Source organism: Acanthochromis polyacanthus, chromosome 17 (genome assembly GCF_021347895.1).
Source record: "Acanthochromis polyacanthus isolate Apoly-LR-REF ecotype Palm Island chromosome 17, KAUST_Apoly_ChrSc, whole genome shotgun sequence".
NCBI lineage: Eukaryota > Metazoa > Chordata > Actinopteri > Pomacentridae > Acanthochromis > Acanthochromis polyacanthus.
Window position 1 is genome coordinate 17,295,238 of NC_067129.1, and position 16,508 is coordinate 17,311,745.

A 16,508-nucleotide genomic window follows, 5' to 3' on the forward strand; every position below is an offset into this window, starting at 1 on the left:
TCACCAGGGATAATACTAAACAAGAAATTAATCCACAGGAGAATAAATATTGAAAACAACACAGAATGCCCAGGAGTCTTACTGCTTATATTCCATTATCTTGTGAATAGTCAAATAGTGCTTGAATTTTGTTTTCCTTTACAACAAATAAAGACATCTCCACCATAAATTGATGCAGCATAAGCGCAAACTGATACATAAAGATTTACCAGAATGCAGGAAATAAAGGGTTATACTTATTTTTTGGATATGGTACAATCAAAAACAAAACAAACAAACAAACAAACACAGCCTGACATAAATCAAAACTGTCCATTAAAATGAGGAAATGAACACAGTGGTTTACAGACTGTGAAATAAACGTCTTTTACTTACCTGCTGTGGGTCTAGGTGCCTGGTTTTCCTGTCTCCTCATTGCCGTAGCAGTCAACTAGCAGAAACACAAAAAAACGCCACAAGAAAAGTGTCCCGGTCAGTGTTGGTCAGTCACTTGCTCCTAAAAATGAAACGGTGCCAGGTTACCTCACTTGACTTGACAAGTTATGCCAGTTTATATTGCTCAGACAACTTAGGTTAGCATCAAGTGTACCTTAAAATTAGCTAGCTAAAAAATATTAGCTAGCTAAGGAGCCAGTGTTAACTCTTCAGACAACTCCTCAAGCTGAAGTGTCACAGCTGTAAACTCTAAGTACCGCCTGTAATTGTGTTGTTTTTGCTCTTCCAAATCGTTTTCTGTTAAGACTGTATGTAAAATACGAATTATTTTTGTTGGTAGAAGCTGCTAAAGTCCGAACAACGAACATCGTTCGGCACGCGCCAAAATCCAGTGTTGCCTTCAGGCTCTTCAAACAAGCTCGGAGGTCGTAATTACAGCTCAGTTTATCCAAATTCCTCCGAACAACAAATTATTAACAACGGCGTCTTTGCGCCACCCAATGTCAATTTTGTGGTGCATTTTTATAATGAGAGGGAATAAAAATAATAAATTGTTAAATGTACTTTGTTTGGGGGGGGGGGGGGGGGGGGGGCTACCACAGATATTTTGGGAGGGCCACCAAAAACGTTGTAAGAAAAAATAAAAGCCGCAACCGACTTCTCGCTTTTACAAAGTATTTTTCATGTTTGTTTGTTTTTTGTCTCTTTAACCCAATAGAAAAGCTGTATATGACCTTTTCATTTTGGACTGTTAACATTCAAATTATGATGGACTTGTTTCCTTGTTTATGTGAATTACAGCATCATCAGCTGCAACATCTACCTGTTATTGAAAACTGTTTAGCTCAATGACAGTATCCTGAGGGCAATTAAGTGACATATATTTTGCAAGAACAGCACTATATACAACCCTGTCAATTTTCACTTCTTAGAATGTTTACTGACAATTATCACACCTAATTTCCACTCAGAGAGAAATAATATTGTGTACTTTTAGCAACTAGTTCTCAGCTGTATACCAGAAACATCATAGGGTTCTGTATACTAATCAGTTTAAATCAAAATGAGTATTACCCAATACACAGTGAACAACAACAATCTGTACCCTTGATCTGTGGTAAAATAATCTGAAATGTTCTGTGCAGTAATGTAAATTTTAAAATACAATAAAATACAGTAAGTAGCACTCTATACATTTAAAAGTAAACCTGAGAACAACAATAAACAGTAGCAATACTCCATATTCTAAAGTCATTTAATAGTGCACAGCTTCTGCATAGAAATCACAAAAAGCTGCTCTCAATAATCTTTCACAGTGAGCAGATGTTCTTGTGTTGCAGGTCCATGGTCCAGACGTGGCCATCGAACAGGCCGGGGGGGGGGGGGGGGGGGGGTCTGGCGCCATGGACTTCCTAGAACACCTCCTCTTTTTGCATTCTTCATATGGGATGGAAATAAAGTAACGTTTGTTTAGCACGTCGATCAAGGCACTAACCACGACCCACCAGGAGCAATTAGGGGTTCGGTGTCTTGCTCAGGGACACCTCGACATGAGCTCGACAGGCCAAGGATCAAACCGGCAATCTTCCAGCTACAAGACGGCCCCTCTACCCACTGAGCCACGCCGCCCCTTAGGTCAGAGCAGAAAGGGAGCTGCCACTTGGATGCGTTTTTTCCACTCAGAGAGGACTTCTCTCGGTTGTCGCTGGTACACATACTGCCCTAGTTGAGGTTTTAGGTGGAATATTCCTTTTAACCAGCCCCTCAGGTCTCTTTGAGGATTTTGGATGGAATACTTGGTTAAACCAACATTTTAGGTGCATGTCCATGAATTTTTGGTAGAATGTTCCTTTAAGGTGGATGTGCGAGGACCATGTAGGAGGAATATTTCCTGAAACCAACCTTTTAGGTCAACATTCAAAGATTTAAGGTGGAATATTCCTTTAAAGCAACCTAAATTTCATGTTTTGATCATTATCAAATGAGAAACCTCAATCCAGACTCCTCGTAATGACGTTTGAGATTTATGCTGCTGTTATTTGTTTAGCCCAGACTAAATGACAGAAATCCACGGCTGTAATTTTATTTCAGAACTTGGTTAATAAATGTCAAAACAATCATGTGACTCTAAAAACTCAACAGCTTTACAAACTCTAAGATTAAACTCTCCACAAGGATCCAGAATAAGTTGGACTTCTACATGAGAGCTTTAATTATTCTTCATCTACTTCCTGAAAAGTTTGGTCAATAAAAAAGACAAAAACTAATATTTTCAGCTGAACTAACGACAGACTTTGTGATTTTTCCACTCACACGTTGTGTTGTAGTAAACTTACTCTTTCAAATAAGTAGCCGCCTAACCCCCTGGAAACCAGTGTTGAGCAACACACCATACTATGACGTTTTTACAGTGAAGGTTCTACTATGAAACCAGTTTGACATGTTCAGGTGTTCTTTGTGTCAAAATTCAGAGATTTCAGGAATCAGTAGGTGGTTTTAAACTTTCTTTGTTAAACTTTCTGCTTCAACTTCAAACTAAATTTACTTCACTAACCCAGCCCTCTGGACTTCCAGTAAGCTGTGTTCCTATTGGCTGTCCAATGGCACATTCAATCTGAGGTCCAGATCTAAGTGTCTGCCTCTTTCAAACTGCTCAAGTCACAGAATAAATGCAGAATTACCATCTGCACCTATAATGTTATACAAGAACACGCATGTATTCAAATCTGCAAAGGACACAGTCATGTGTTTCAAGCTTCATTCCATCTGTTACACTCCAGTAATGAAATTCTCATATGTGAATGTTGGCTGACTACTGGTAGTTTTAAGAAGATGAACAGAAGCAAGCAGAGGTGAGTTGATCTTAGGCTGAGTCTATATAAAAAAACAAGGGCAGAGACTACCGGAGAAACCGGCTCAGCTCTGCGTTTTACACAGAGCCTGAGGCTAATCACAGCTTCAGAGGGACTGAATGACACAGTTGCTGAGAGTTTCAAGGCCACTCATTGATCTTGGCTTCTCTGTCTTGTATTTCATGGGTTTGTGAATCCATGGCAACAGCAGCATGAATGGTCTATTCAGGAGAATATCCGTTGCCTCTGAGAAATTATGGATCAGCAAACAACTGTGTAGTTGATTAGATTTTACTCCAAGTAAAAGGCACCCTCACAGTTTCAGCTGCTCTATGCTGCTCTATTAATCTCTTCTATCTTTCAGCTTAAGGTCAAATTTATCACCGCATATTGTCAAAAATATATCTTTATGGGGTTTGTTTGTGGACTGCAAACTGGCTTGGTGGTTAGCACTTTTGCCTCACAGCTCAAAGATCCCTGGTTTGCGTCCTGTTCTCTGTGTGCAGCGTGGGTTTACTCCAGGTTCTCCAGCTTCCTCCCACAGTCCAAAAATATACTGAGGTTAATTGGTGATTCTAAGTTGTCCATAGGTGTGAATGTGAGGTTGCTTGTTTGTCTCTATGTGTAGCCCTGTGATAGACTGGTGACCTGTCCAGGGTGTCCCTGTAGTCAGCTGGGATAGACTCCAGCCCCACCATGGCTATACAGGGTGTTAAGCGGTGTATAGGAAATGGGTGAATGGATGGATTTGTTTATACAGTGCTTGCTAAGATGATGCAACATCCCACAGTTTATAATGTAGAAGGGTAAGATTTACAACTGGTATTACATTTCAAACAGTGTTGGTGTGGACTGAAGCTTGACTGACAAGAGCCTGCATCTGGGGCCATATATTGTAAATTGGCTTGGAGTTTTAGTAAATCAAAAATATCCAGTAACTTCTCAGTACACTGCATGTCAGCACATAGTCTGGTGTCCCTTTGGCTTAAAGTTCCTCTCCTGCCATTGTTTTAACCACTGAAAACACATCTCTGTGCATCAAAGTTACATCTTCAGAAGTTTTAATCCCATGAGAATAATAAGTCCTGACTGAAAATGGTTTAGATAGAATAGAATAGCCACTTTATTGTCAACCAGAACATACACTAGGTCATGCACATCAGGCTGAAATTACGATGCAAAAGCTCACCATCGGAGTGATAGATGTGACTCTACAACGTTGCTTCCTTTAGAATAATCTATAAAGTCCTACCTGTCTCGACATGCAGCCTTCCCTGCTCACATATGAACCCCTGGAAGTCGATGTTTTTGAGAATGTCATCGGTACGGTGTAGTTTCAAGGAAGAAATACTCCATTACTAGCATTGGTGTTAATTGCTTGTGTCAATCATGATATGTCTTCCAGTACATAAAAAACACCGATGTACACGTTAACAAGGTAAAAGGCTTAATTTTCACTAGAAGGATATTTAAATAGCACTGGCACTTTGTCTTGAGTCTGAGTTACGTACTACACTGACTACTGACAATAATGGTAATAAAAGAGTGTGAAAGCTGGTTGTAATTCTCACAGGGACCCTGCATCAAATTTTGTAAAATAGATCTTCTTCACATCTTGAAAATTGATAAAAATAGAAAAAAAAGATGAAATCATATGATAGTGATGGCATGTAAATAATGAACAGCTATCAATGACAACATCATATGAAAATATATAACTTTGGAAATAATTATTAGACCACGGTGAAAAATGAGTAAAAAGGGAATCCTTGACATAACTATATGTCCTGTCAACTGGGTTTTAGTGTGTCCAAGCTTGAGGCAAAATCTTGAATCTTGTTGCCATTTTATACACCAAATAATGTTGACTCAAAAAGTTCTCAGCCATCTCATGTGAATTTTGACCCTTTTCCAGTTTCAATACATCATCAACACAATTTATCACATGTATAGACTTCTTTATGGCTTTTAGAAGATGCTGTAATTGTGATAGCAAAGTAACAAAGTACCTTTTGCACATGTTAATGAAATAAAATATATCTGTTTATGTCACAATAAGCACAGATTGGCCCTCACGTTCAGCATGAAAGCTGATGAATTGCTGATGTAAACATGATATCATTTGAGGTTCTGCTTTTTTAAAAGTCATTTCTCAGCTCTGTCCAGTTTGCTGAACTGCAACGCTTCTTGCATAGGCCAACCCTGAATCTTCTATTCTCTTCTGGAAGTTTCATTCTCTGGGTGAAACGCACATCCGAAGGCAGATTACGGATTGTCAGCCCGAACTGGCAACCTGCATGCTGTTCAGTGGGAGGCGCTAGTCCGCCGTAGTTTCTGGAAGGAACCTCATGCTTGCACCATGGAGAAAGTGAGTGTCCTGCAACTGTCTTCACGATTAATACTTTCAAACCGACACAATTAAGAGATTTTGATGCATTTGTCCGAGTTGCCATTATTCTAAGCTTCTTCACAATAATAATGTAGTAACTGGAGGGGTTAGTTAGCTCTTTATACCGAGACTTGAATGTTTGCTAATATCACACTGATAGTTAGCTTAGCATCATTCCGGTAGTAAAATAGCTACTGTGCCCATTTGGCTGAGATTGCATGCTTGGGTGCGATTATGCTGCTCAGTATTATTTTAGCAAAATTGGGCTATAGTTTGAGTCCGGTAAAGAGTGTAAACTTAGTATACTGTCCATTTGTGCGCGCCTGTGGCTAACTTGGCTGTACAAGGTTAGCTAACTGTTAAGCTAACGTGCATGACTTAAGATTGTCATAGCTGCTTTTTCATTGAAACGGTCTCACTGAGGTTTGCTTTTCACTGTAGTCATTATCTGTATCCCGATATATCGAAAGAGTTGTCTAACTCTTTGCAAATCACCCGCATGCTACTCAAGTAACTCCCCAGTTAGCAAATCTCCGTCCAGCAGCTAACATTAGCACACAGCATGAACGCTGTCGGTAATTAGGTGACGGACAAGTGAGAGCTACGGTTAGATCCCTTTGTACTGTAATGTTGTGAGAGAGCTTAAAGTGTGGCGGACAGTCTGTAGCACATGCTGCAGGACTATTTTTGGATCCAGTGTTGTCGGCAGCAGCCTGCTCTCACACCGGAGGATCTTTCTAGATGCACACGGGGCCGCTGCCATGGCTACAGCCGCATTTTGTCGTCAACTGCTGCGATCTCGAATTTTCTACTGTTTGAAAGTGAAACTATTTTTAGTTTTTACACTGCACTTGTACTACTAAAGTAATTAGCTGATTAATCATCATAGCCTATCTGGCAGTAACACGAAACACTACAGGCAGTAAACGCTAAGCGCCTTCCAAGTCAAGAGAGGGCACTGCGTGGTTACGATTGTGCTGATGCTCTGAGAAATTCAGTATTTCTGCATGGATATTTATTAAATCCTTTAAAGAGAGCAGTTTTAGTCTTGCAGCTAATTCAGTTACCTCTCTGTGTTAGGATGTTTGCATCCATGTTAATTATTGCTGGTCTTATAAATGATTTAATTGTAAATTACCAGACTGGCATTTACTTAATGCACGCCAACAGGGTACTTATGTGACTTTTTTGTGTGAAAGCTGCACTGTAACATATTTTAAAAACTCCCTTTTCATCATGGACAGTAGATCTGTTGGTTTTGATTGTGTATTATTGTGTGGTTATGCACAATGACTGTACATTAATGCCTAAAAGAAGAATGCTAGATATTTCCAGATCAGATGTGAACATGCAGTCAGCATATTATTGAAACTGCAGTGTGGCCATGTGCGATATCTAAATTGCAGAAGCAGCAATTTTTTTGGATGAAATCAACGTTTTGCAACATACCATTAAAGGAAATGAGGCGTTGTGGTGGTACACAGATTTAGTGGCCAAGAAATTTAAAAAAACTATTCAAATAGCAGTATGATTTTTTTTTGTTTGATTCTTTGCATGTTCAGCCATATTCTTGATGCCCCAATGACTATATACAAATGGAAGCTTCATTGTCATCACTCAGACCTTTTTTTTTTAAAAAAAAAAGAAAAGTCACTGTCCATCCATTGTGCACAGTTGCTCTGATAACCTCTCTTTGTCTGGTTTTCTGAGGCAACTGCTCACTTCAGTCTTACTGTGACTAATTTTGCTAATTAATCATTTCTCAGTTGCACCTGGTTGGATAGTTAGATTTCAGGGTGTGACATGTGAAGAGATGTATGAAAAAAATCAAAAGTAGTAGAATTTTCTATGAGTCCATCCTTTTCCTCTGTGTGGAGGGAAAGCCATGCCAGTCAACACATATTGTTTTTCGATCATATTCTTCAATGCACTTTTAGTGTTATCCCATAGTTGTCAGATGAAACCAGCAGGGATAGAGCTTCTTTTTTTTTTTTTTTTTAGAACAGCATGGTGCTTCTTTGTGCTCAGTGGGTAATACGTTCTGTTATATACAGTGGAGACGCATAGCGAAAGCTTGGCAAATTGCAACAGACAACCAGCAAGTGACAAAGGATGTACTGTATGCTCATGTACCTTTTTTATTTATTCTTGCCCTCTAGCATCATCAGTATGCTTTGCCTTTGTATTCTTGCCGACTTCAGTATGTAATTGGTGGGAAAGTTGTCTCTGTTCATATACGACAAGCCACCTGCCTTTTTTTTTTTTTTTTTTTTTTTAAATGCAATATTTATTTTCAGTAAGAGAAATTATAAAAAGTGGGGTCACCTCTTGCAAATTTGGACCTTCTTACTGTGAGACTAGACTCTCAGGCTAATGGAGTAATGAAATAAAATTCTGTTCTTCTCTCTATCACTACTGCACCTGTGTGACATGAACAGCTGAATGGTTGACGATTCCTTTTCTCAGCTCTGCCAGTAGCAGCTGTGAAGGATGTGTTCTACACAGTCAGTTCTATACTGGGGATTGTGTGCTTGCACTTCTGTGTAAGAGTGATTTAGAGCCTGAGAGCTGTCGTATTGTAAACGAGCTTGTTTTCGCTTCATAGGTCTCAGCATTGAAAGATCAGGGCAACAAAGCCCTGAGTGCAGGAAACATCGATGAGGCTGTACGCTGCTACACCGAAGCCTTGGCTCTGGACCCATCGAACCATGTCCTGTTCAGTAACCGCTCAGCTGCCTATGCCAAGAAAGGCAACTATGAGAATGCTCTGCAGGATGCCTGTCAGACCATCAAGATCAAACCTGACTGGGGCAAGGTGAGATAATTCATTGTTCTGCCATTATTCTTTTGACAAGTTATGTGGGGGTTAAAATTGAGAAGGAAGTCTAAAATGTTTCAATTTCAATCAATCAGGGCTACTCTCGCAAAGCCGCAGCATTGGAGTTTCTCGGCCGTTTGGAGGATGCTAGAACAACTTACCACGAGGGCCTCCGACAAGAGCCAAGTAATCAGCAGCTAAAGGAGGGCTTACAGAACATTGAGGCCCGACTTGCAGGTAGTAACAATGTGCCGTGTCTTTTATTTTAACGAAAAAGAGGCAGAATGTTGTGAAATGTGCGTGAGTCACTTTGTGTTCCTACGTGGGCTGAAGATGGCTGCTGACAGAAGCACTAAAGTAACACTGGATTGTGTGTGCACAGGCTTTCAAAAGGAGAGTAGGCAGCCCACTTGGGGTTTGAGTGTTGTGATTCATTCAGACAATGAACAAATAGTAGGGGTTACAGATGAGAGAAACCCGGTGAATATCATCCTCGACCTGCGGAGGATGAGTGCGCATCCTGATTGTTCCTTTGTAGCTACTAATAAAAATGAACTTTTTGCTTCACCAGAGAAAACAATGATGAACCCCTTCGCTATGCCCAACTTGTATCAGAAGCTGGAAAGTGATCCTCGGACTCGTGAGCTGTTGTCAGACCCCAGCTACAAAGAACTGCTGGAGCAGCTGAGGAACAAACCATCTGAGCTTGGCACGTATGTGTATTTTAGTTATTTTCTTATAAAAGGTACAGAGACATGCACGACAAACAGAAGTAGTTACTTTGAGTTCTTTATTGCAATAAAAGTAATTAAAAATGTACAGTTAGTAAAAGATCAGCTAGTACATCTAAGCCCAGTGTCATTTCATGTATTTCTTGCCTGAAAAACAGCCAAAAGCTACCTGGACTAAATGAGACTCAGAAATCACAGGTTTATTTGGAACACGTGCAACAGCCAAGAATGCTGTGGTGTTTGAAGTGCACTTGTTTGACTGATTGTCATGTAGGAAGCTGCAGGATCCCAGAGTGATGACTACACTCTCTGTGCTGCTGGGACTAAACCTCTCTGAGATGGAGGAAGAAGAGGAGCCCACTCCTCCTCCTCCTCCAAAACCCAAAGAGACTCAGCCACCTCCTCCGAAAGAGGAAGACCTGCCTGAAAACAAGAGAAAGGTAAATCATTTGGTTGTAACTTTCACATCTTATGTTTCTGAATCTTATTTGTAAGTTTTGTTAATCGCTCTCTGTTTCTAATTGCTTTTACAGGCCTTGAAGGAAAAAGAACTTGGGAATGCCGCATATAAGAATAAGGACTTTGAAACGGCACTGAAACATTATGAAGAAGCAATTAAACATGACCCCACCAACATGACTTATATATCTAATCAAGCAGGTTAGTATTGTCACACTTTGGAAGGCAAATCAGCTTCACACATTTGAGCTGTCAGACACATTACATACATAGGGGAAATAATTTCTCATATATAGACTTTGCATAGTGTAGTAAGGAAGATTTGTGTAATGGTTAATGCTTACCTTAAAGTGTTGTGATGTATTCTTTCCCCACCACTTCAAATACATCCACAGCTTGGGGAAAAAGATATTTTAAAAATGCAAATTGATGTGAACTTGTAGGCTGCTTTGTGAAGCCTTCAGAAATATGCCGACATGACATATTACTTTTAGTTATTGCTTTAAATGTTAAATATCTACTCCTTTTTGTTATCATTTCAGCTGTGCATTTCGAGAAGGGAGATTTTGAGAAGTGCCGAGAGCTGTGTGAGAAGGCCATTGATGTTGGCAGAGAGAACCGGGAAGACTACAGACAAATTGCAAAGTGAGATTTTCAAAAATATCAAATTTTTTTTCCCCTTTTGTCCCTCACATGTTAGAAGATCTTCTGGGACTTGAAACAAATGTTAAAACTGCAGAAGATATTTAGTGTAATCTGAATTAATAATCACAGGCATCTTGGGGTCTAGGGGTGTTTGTGTTGTGTGATCAAATGTGTTTATTGTTGGTCTGAGCGTCCGCGTTGGTAAGGAGGGTGAGATATTTTTATATGTGGCAGCAACTGGGCACATATACAGGTGCACCGTCTCCTGAAAGGTAAATGGCTGTGTATATGTAATGCTTTTATGTATATGTAGTGCTTTTATTGCTTTTATCTGAAGCAACTTAGTTAGCCCACTGATCCATTCACACACAACTGCTGCAATTCATGCTACCATGCAAGGTGCTCAGCTGAAGAGCAGTTTTGGGGTCAACGTTTTGCTCAGGGACACACACTTCCTCCTGAGCCTCAGGCACCTTCCCAAGTGACAGAAATAGTTGTGTAACAACTGAGTAAAGGTCATTTCATGATTTCTTCATGACCAATGGACTATGAGAGCTGACGGTAGATGCGTAGAGTTTTATTTATACAATCGCTGAATGTCACTCTGCAGTTCAGGTGATGGCATTCCCAGACACAGTGAACACAGAAATATTTATGGAACTCCTGTAGAGGTTTCTGAAAGGCTGTGATTTAGCATTTTTTTAATAGGATGTAGCAGCTAGTTACAAATTGAGCTGCACCACCATGTGGCGTAATTACTCCTGAGGAGTATGGAGTACAATGGACAAAATAGTTGAATTTTGGACTTTCCACTGTCTTTAGGCACCATGGATGGAAAGCATTTAAATATAAATTAGACCATCTTCAAATGCCAGCAGCTACTACTTTAAATATATTTGTTATAATGATGAAACATAACAGTACAGATGATGGAGAGTCTTTTCTTGCAGTCTTTCCTCGTAGAATACTTGTCTTTGAAGCAGCATTTGTTTTTCTTTTGCATGCACAATTGCTGTGCTTTGAAGATCACAGCAATTGCGCTGCATGGACCCCCACATATTTGGGTGGATGACCAAACAAGGGTCATGCAGACACTTGTGGATAAGTGGAAAAAAATGTTTGGCCTTAAATTTAGAGGAAGGCATTTAGACAAAAATACACTTCCCCAAGCCAATGTTGAAAAGCTGTAGGGGTAGGTCCTTCTGGTGTTTAAACACAAGGCAGAATATAAGCAGTTCTGAAGAAGCATGCTGCATTTATTTGAAGAGAAACCAGCTGTGTGAAAGAAGAACCACTAAGTGGCAGTGTTGCTCTGTTACTTGCCACTGCTGTAGATGCACATCATCTCTCCGTTTTGACTCAAGAATTTTGTTAAAGAGCATAAAGGCGGTTGTCTGTATTTGTTTCATACTTATATTCTGATCTTGGGAGCAACAAACTTTCCCGCTTTGTTGGTCTTTACTGTAGGGATGAAGAATGATGTCAGGTAATTGCTCCTTCATGTAATAACATGTTTGTCGTTATCGGTCTCCTCCTCCTGTTATGTTTACAGGGCCCTGGCTCGAATTGGGAACTCATACTTCAAGCAGGAAAAATACAAGGAGGCAGTTCAGTATTTCAACAAGAGTTTGACGGAACACCGCACTCCTGATGTTTTGAAGAAGTGTCAACAGGTACAGTGGCTTCAGAAGATGTAGACATGGACAACTGACAAACAGTATACTTTATTAAAAATGTATCAGAACCTCATTTGACCTTGGTACTGTAATTATTTCTGTAGGCAGAGAAGATCTTAAAAGAACAGGAGAAACTAGCCTACATCAACCCAGAGTTGGCGCTGGAAGAGAAGAACAAGGGCAACGATGCCTTCCAGAAAGGTGCATGTCGTAGCTGTAGTCATTGTCATTTGATTCTTGGTTTCAGAACTTGCATAAAAATGAACTTCTCTTTTCCGCCCCACAGGAGACTACCCCTTAGCCATGAAACATTACACCGAGGCCATCAAGAGAAATCCCAATGATGCCAAACTGTTCAGTAACAGAGCAGCCTGCTACACAAAGCTGCTGGAGTTTCAGCTTGCCCTGAAGGTAACACATCCTTACTAAGCACCTCTGCAAATCTTTCCACGTGGTTCCAACCTACTTAAAGTGTGTTAACTTTACTGTACATGAATATTTACCTTGATAATCTTGTTTGTTTTTTAGGATTGTGAAGAGTGCATCAAACTTGAACCCAGCTTCAGTAAGTAGGAAGCTTAATATATCTATATATTCAAATGACAATTTAGTTAACATTTGCTTAAAGAATTGTAAAATACTATATTTTTGCCCAGTCATTGTGACTTTACAACTAATTTAACACATCTTTCTACAGTAAAAGGCTACACGCGCAAAGGAGCTGCTTTGGAGGCCATGAAGGACTATTCTAAAGCTATGGATGTGTACCAGAAGGCTCTAGAGCTGGACTCTTCCTCAAAGGTAATGGTTGCTTTCTCGTTAACCCATGCTCAGAAAACTGAGTTAACTCCATGTGTTGGCTGTTAGTATACATCCCACACTTGGGACAGCAAGAGGTGAACTGTGTGATCCTGTATACAAAGAACTTTCACAGGAATTTTCTGCAGATGGTTCATGCTTCTGCTCTTAGTTGTGGCAACAAGCATCATCTGATTTGACTCAAGTGAATCCACACTTTAGAACATTTAATTCTCTCTTTGATTGCCACTAAAAGCAAGCTCTGTGTGTGCGTTGTACAGTGCTGCAACACGCAAGAGGTGGAGCTGTCCTGCTCCTTTAACATAAACTCAAAGACTGATAATAGTGAAAATGCACCAGAAATAATGAGATAAAATGTGCAAGAAAATCTTAATGCAGCACTTACAATTAAATCAAGTTTCCTGATGTACTCGGTACCAACAGCAGAACCGATAACGTCTGAACTTTCTTCTGAATTTACTCATCCCTATTTGTTATACATAAACATAAAATAGCATTGGTAGGAGTAACAACAGAGCAAATAAAGAATGCTAAAAGCTATATTCTTGTAAATTTCCCCGCTGTGGGATTAATAAAGGTTTAACCTATCTATTTCAAATCAGTAAGTTTGGATTTCAAAGTATTTTTGGTGATGTGTGCCGGTGTATTCATGTTAGTATTTTCAGTTCAATATGAGTGATCGTCTTTTTCCAAATTCTCTCCTCTCCACCTTCAGGAAGCAACAGAAGGCCTGCAGCGCTGTATGGTCAGTCAGGCCATGAGGAATGACAGCCCTGAGGAGGTGAAGAAACGAGCCATGGCTGATCCTGAGGTGCAGCAGATTATGAGTGACCCCGCCATGCGCATGATCCTTGAGCAAATGCAAAAGGATCCACAAGCACTTAGCGAGTAAGTTGACCAGCTTTTGAGTCCATGTCTGTGTCTCTGCCATCAAACAATGTGTTTAAGATATGCAGTGATTCTCGGAAGTCCCTTAATAATCTGGTTTGTTACCTGTTTGATCCGCAGCCACTTAAAGAATCCAGTTATTGCTCAGAAGATACAGAAACTCATTGATGTTGGACTGATAGCCATTCGCTGATGAGAGACAAGAGCCACAAATGTGAAGAAATTCTGAGACAACCGTGGAACAACGTACAGATCCCTCCAAAATAATACATACTCTTTTCTTGCCTTCAGATTCAAAATTATATTGTTCTTTGTCTCACTGAGACTTTGTGTGTATGTTTATGTTTTGGGTTTTTTTTTAAAATCAGTTTCACAACTTTTACATTGTATTTAAGAAAGCATCTTGTATGTAATCCGGAAATCTTAAGGACTCTGGACAATTTCATCTGAAAAAATTAATGTGTACAGATGCTGAAATACATCTTAAAATAAACATCACAATGCAGTGCACCATTAGACTCAGTGTTTAAAGGGGAGATCCACCCTGAAGCTGTTCTCATATTCCTGTTGGTTCATGCTTTAAGCAAATTTACAAAGAACCAGAAGAATTGCCACCACTTAAATTCAAGATTGTTTGTAGATGACACATTGAAGTTGTCAACATTTGTCATTGCTCTAGACATCTGTGTCTTTAAGGTTTCGCTAAACTTGGTGCTTTAAAGTTGACATCTCAGATTAGTTTCCCTTCAGTGCTTCCTCTTCTGGTGTTTTATAAACCTCTGGTGCAAAGCTCAAACTGTCCCATTTACCGTACTTGTTACTCAAATACAGGTTGAGAATCTTTTATGCAGCTTTGATATTATTTTTCTCTTTGTTTGGATAATTATCAGCTATTATCATTCACTGAACTTAACAGAGATGTATCAATAATTCAAGTCTGAATGGATACTTTTTGGCTGGCTCCAAATTTTTCCTACGCCTGAAACTAGAGGGCTGCTGTACAAAAACTGCCTGACTTTATCTTGAATGTTTCAAGATAATGGGGAAAAATGTGATAGGTGAAGGGTGGATTTACCTTTTTTTGCTAGCAACTATTGGTTGACTCATTGCTTCTTATTTTGCATCTTTAATGTTCTGTCGACTTGTCTTAGAGTATTGAAGCCCTTTTGCTACCTGTCGCCACTTCCTAATGTGTATGTCACCCAGCAAAGTGATGGTTGAGGTGGAATTTGCCAACCTTCTCTGATTTATACGGTAATGGCCTATAAATTGTCAGCTTCACACATACTGATGGCATTAGTGCTGTGCTCCCATGGTGACAGACTGCTCAGCTTTGGTTTTCAGAAAGGAGATAACATTACTATGGACCATTTTTGCCACACGTGGCTTCGGATACCTCAAAGTCACCACGTTGTCACAGTATCTTCGTGCTATGGTTTCCAAGAGGGACTCAGAAATGCTAGAAATGAATTGTAATGCCTTTTTTGTTTCCACATATCCACAGTAGACTTATCTATCTGCAATTCTCTATTACCTGTGATGCACAGCGCAACAGAAATAGGGGTACGGGCATTTTTACCATCCAAGTACCATTGTAATCATAACCTACACGCAACACATGTGGAGCTCACATGTAAAAGAAACTGTCCCAAGAAGTGTCATGTACTAATGGAAATCAGTTGTACTGTGAAATATACAGTATCTGAATGTATATTAAGTCAGTGGTGGCTTTGTTTTTGTCCTGTAAGACCGACAATGTTGACACTGACTCTGTCGTTGTAGACATTCATTTGATAGTAGGGGGATTAACACAGTAAAATACACACACCAATAAAAAGTACAATGGAGAGACTCTTTGTACAAATACTTGTGCAAATAGTTTGTCAAAGTTTATGTGCTTAAGTAGTATTTAAGGTCTACTGTTAATTGATAATTATGGTATATATTGGCAATATGGCTGGAAAGATTCAGTCATTAAGGTCATGGAAATTGTAGGAGCTTCAGTTGAAATTAATTGGATGTCTTTGTATGTTCTTGAAGCTGTTTCACTTTGATCCGAGAGGTTTCTTCAGTTCTGACTAATACAGAGCTACAGAATTAATAGTCACTCCATACACACACAGACCAATATGTGCCATTTAATTACCACCATCCACTGGAACATAAACTGGGGCTCATCAGAACCTTAAAGCACCGAACTGAGAATGTTCCTTTCAATGCAGAGGGGAAGCAGAAGGAGCATTCCCACTTTAGGAAAGGACTGAGGAACTGTGACCACCTCAACTGGACTTCACCAAATCCACAAAAAGATCTAGGAAACACGACAAAACGGCAAAGAAAACATGAGGAACAACGTTGGTATACCATATGTAGTTGCAGTATCTGAAAAATTCAAGAGGATTTTCTCCAAACATAACATCCTAGTGAACTTCAGACCCAGCAACACTAAGACAAAGACTGTTCACCTAAACATGAAACACAAACACACAAGCGGTGCAATGTTGTAAATGCAGTCCAAAGCAGCAAAGAGGGCACAGACTTATACATAGGAGAGGCTAAACAGTGTGACACCGCTCATCAAATACCTATAATGCTGTGATTAGATCATTGCCCAGAAAGGCCATCATAGACATCTTTGATGTGTAAACTGGCAGCTTCATCGCCATGATTGAGCCTGTTGTTGGTGGACCCACCTGGTTTCACAGCAATTCACACCTTGAGGCATGCGAGTCCTGGACCATTAATGGACCTCTAGCCATGTGAGCTGGAGTTACTATAAATTCTACAACTACCCTT

General features: G+C 39.8%; 1 protein-coding gene across 1 annotated transcript; it reads left to right on the forward strand.

The window, feature by feature from the left end:
• Positions 1-5,630: 5,630 nt before the first annotated feature.
• stip1 (stress-induced phosphoprotein 1) lies at positions 5,631-15,561 on the forward strand. Its single transcript, XM_022204940.2, has 14 exons — positions 5,631-5,655; positions 8,282-8,491; positions 8,590-8,731; positions 9,066-9,207; positions 9,500-9,665; positions 9,759-9,885; positions 10,227-10,329; positions 11,882-12,002; positions 12,110-12,206; positions 12,292-12,416; positions 12,534-12,570; positions 12,703-12,806; positions 13,540-13,712; positions 13,833-15,561. The coding sequence occupies exons 1-14, from the start codon at positions 5,647-5,649 to the stop codon at positions 13,903-13,905; spliced, it is 1,629 nt and encodes a 542-aa protein (XP_022060632.1). The 5' UTR covers positions 5,631-5,646; the 3' UTR covers positions 13,906-15,561.
• Positions 15,562-16,508: the final 947 nt, after the last annotated feature.

Coding starts and splice junctions, on each gene's coding strand:
- stip1 (XM_022204940.2), top strand. Junction 10,330..11,881: donor GACTACAGACAAATTGCAAA/GTGAGATTTTCA, acceptor TTATGTTTACAG/GGCCCTGGCTCGAATTGGGA. Junction 13,713..13,832: donor GATCCACAAGCACTTAGCGA/GTAAGTTGACCA, acceptor TTTGATCCGCAG/CCACTTAAAGAATCCAGTTA.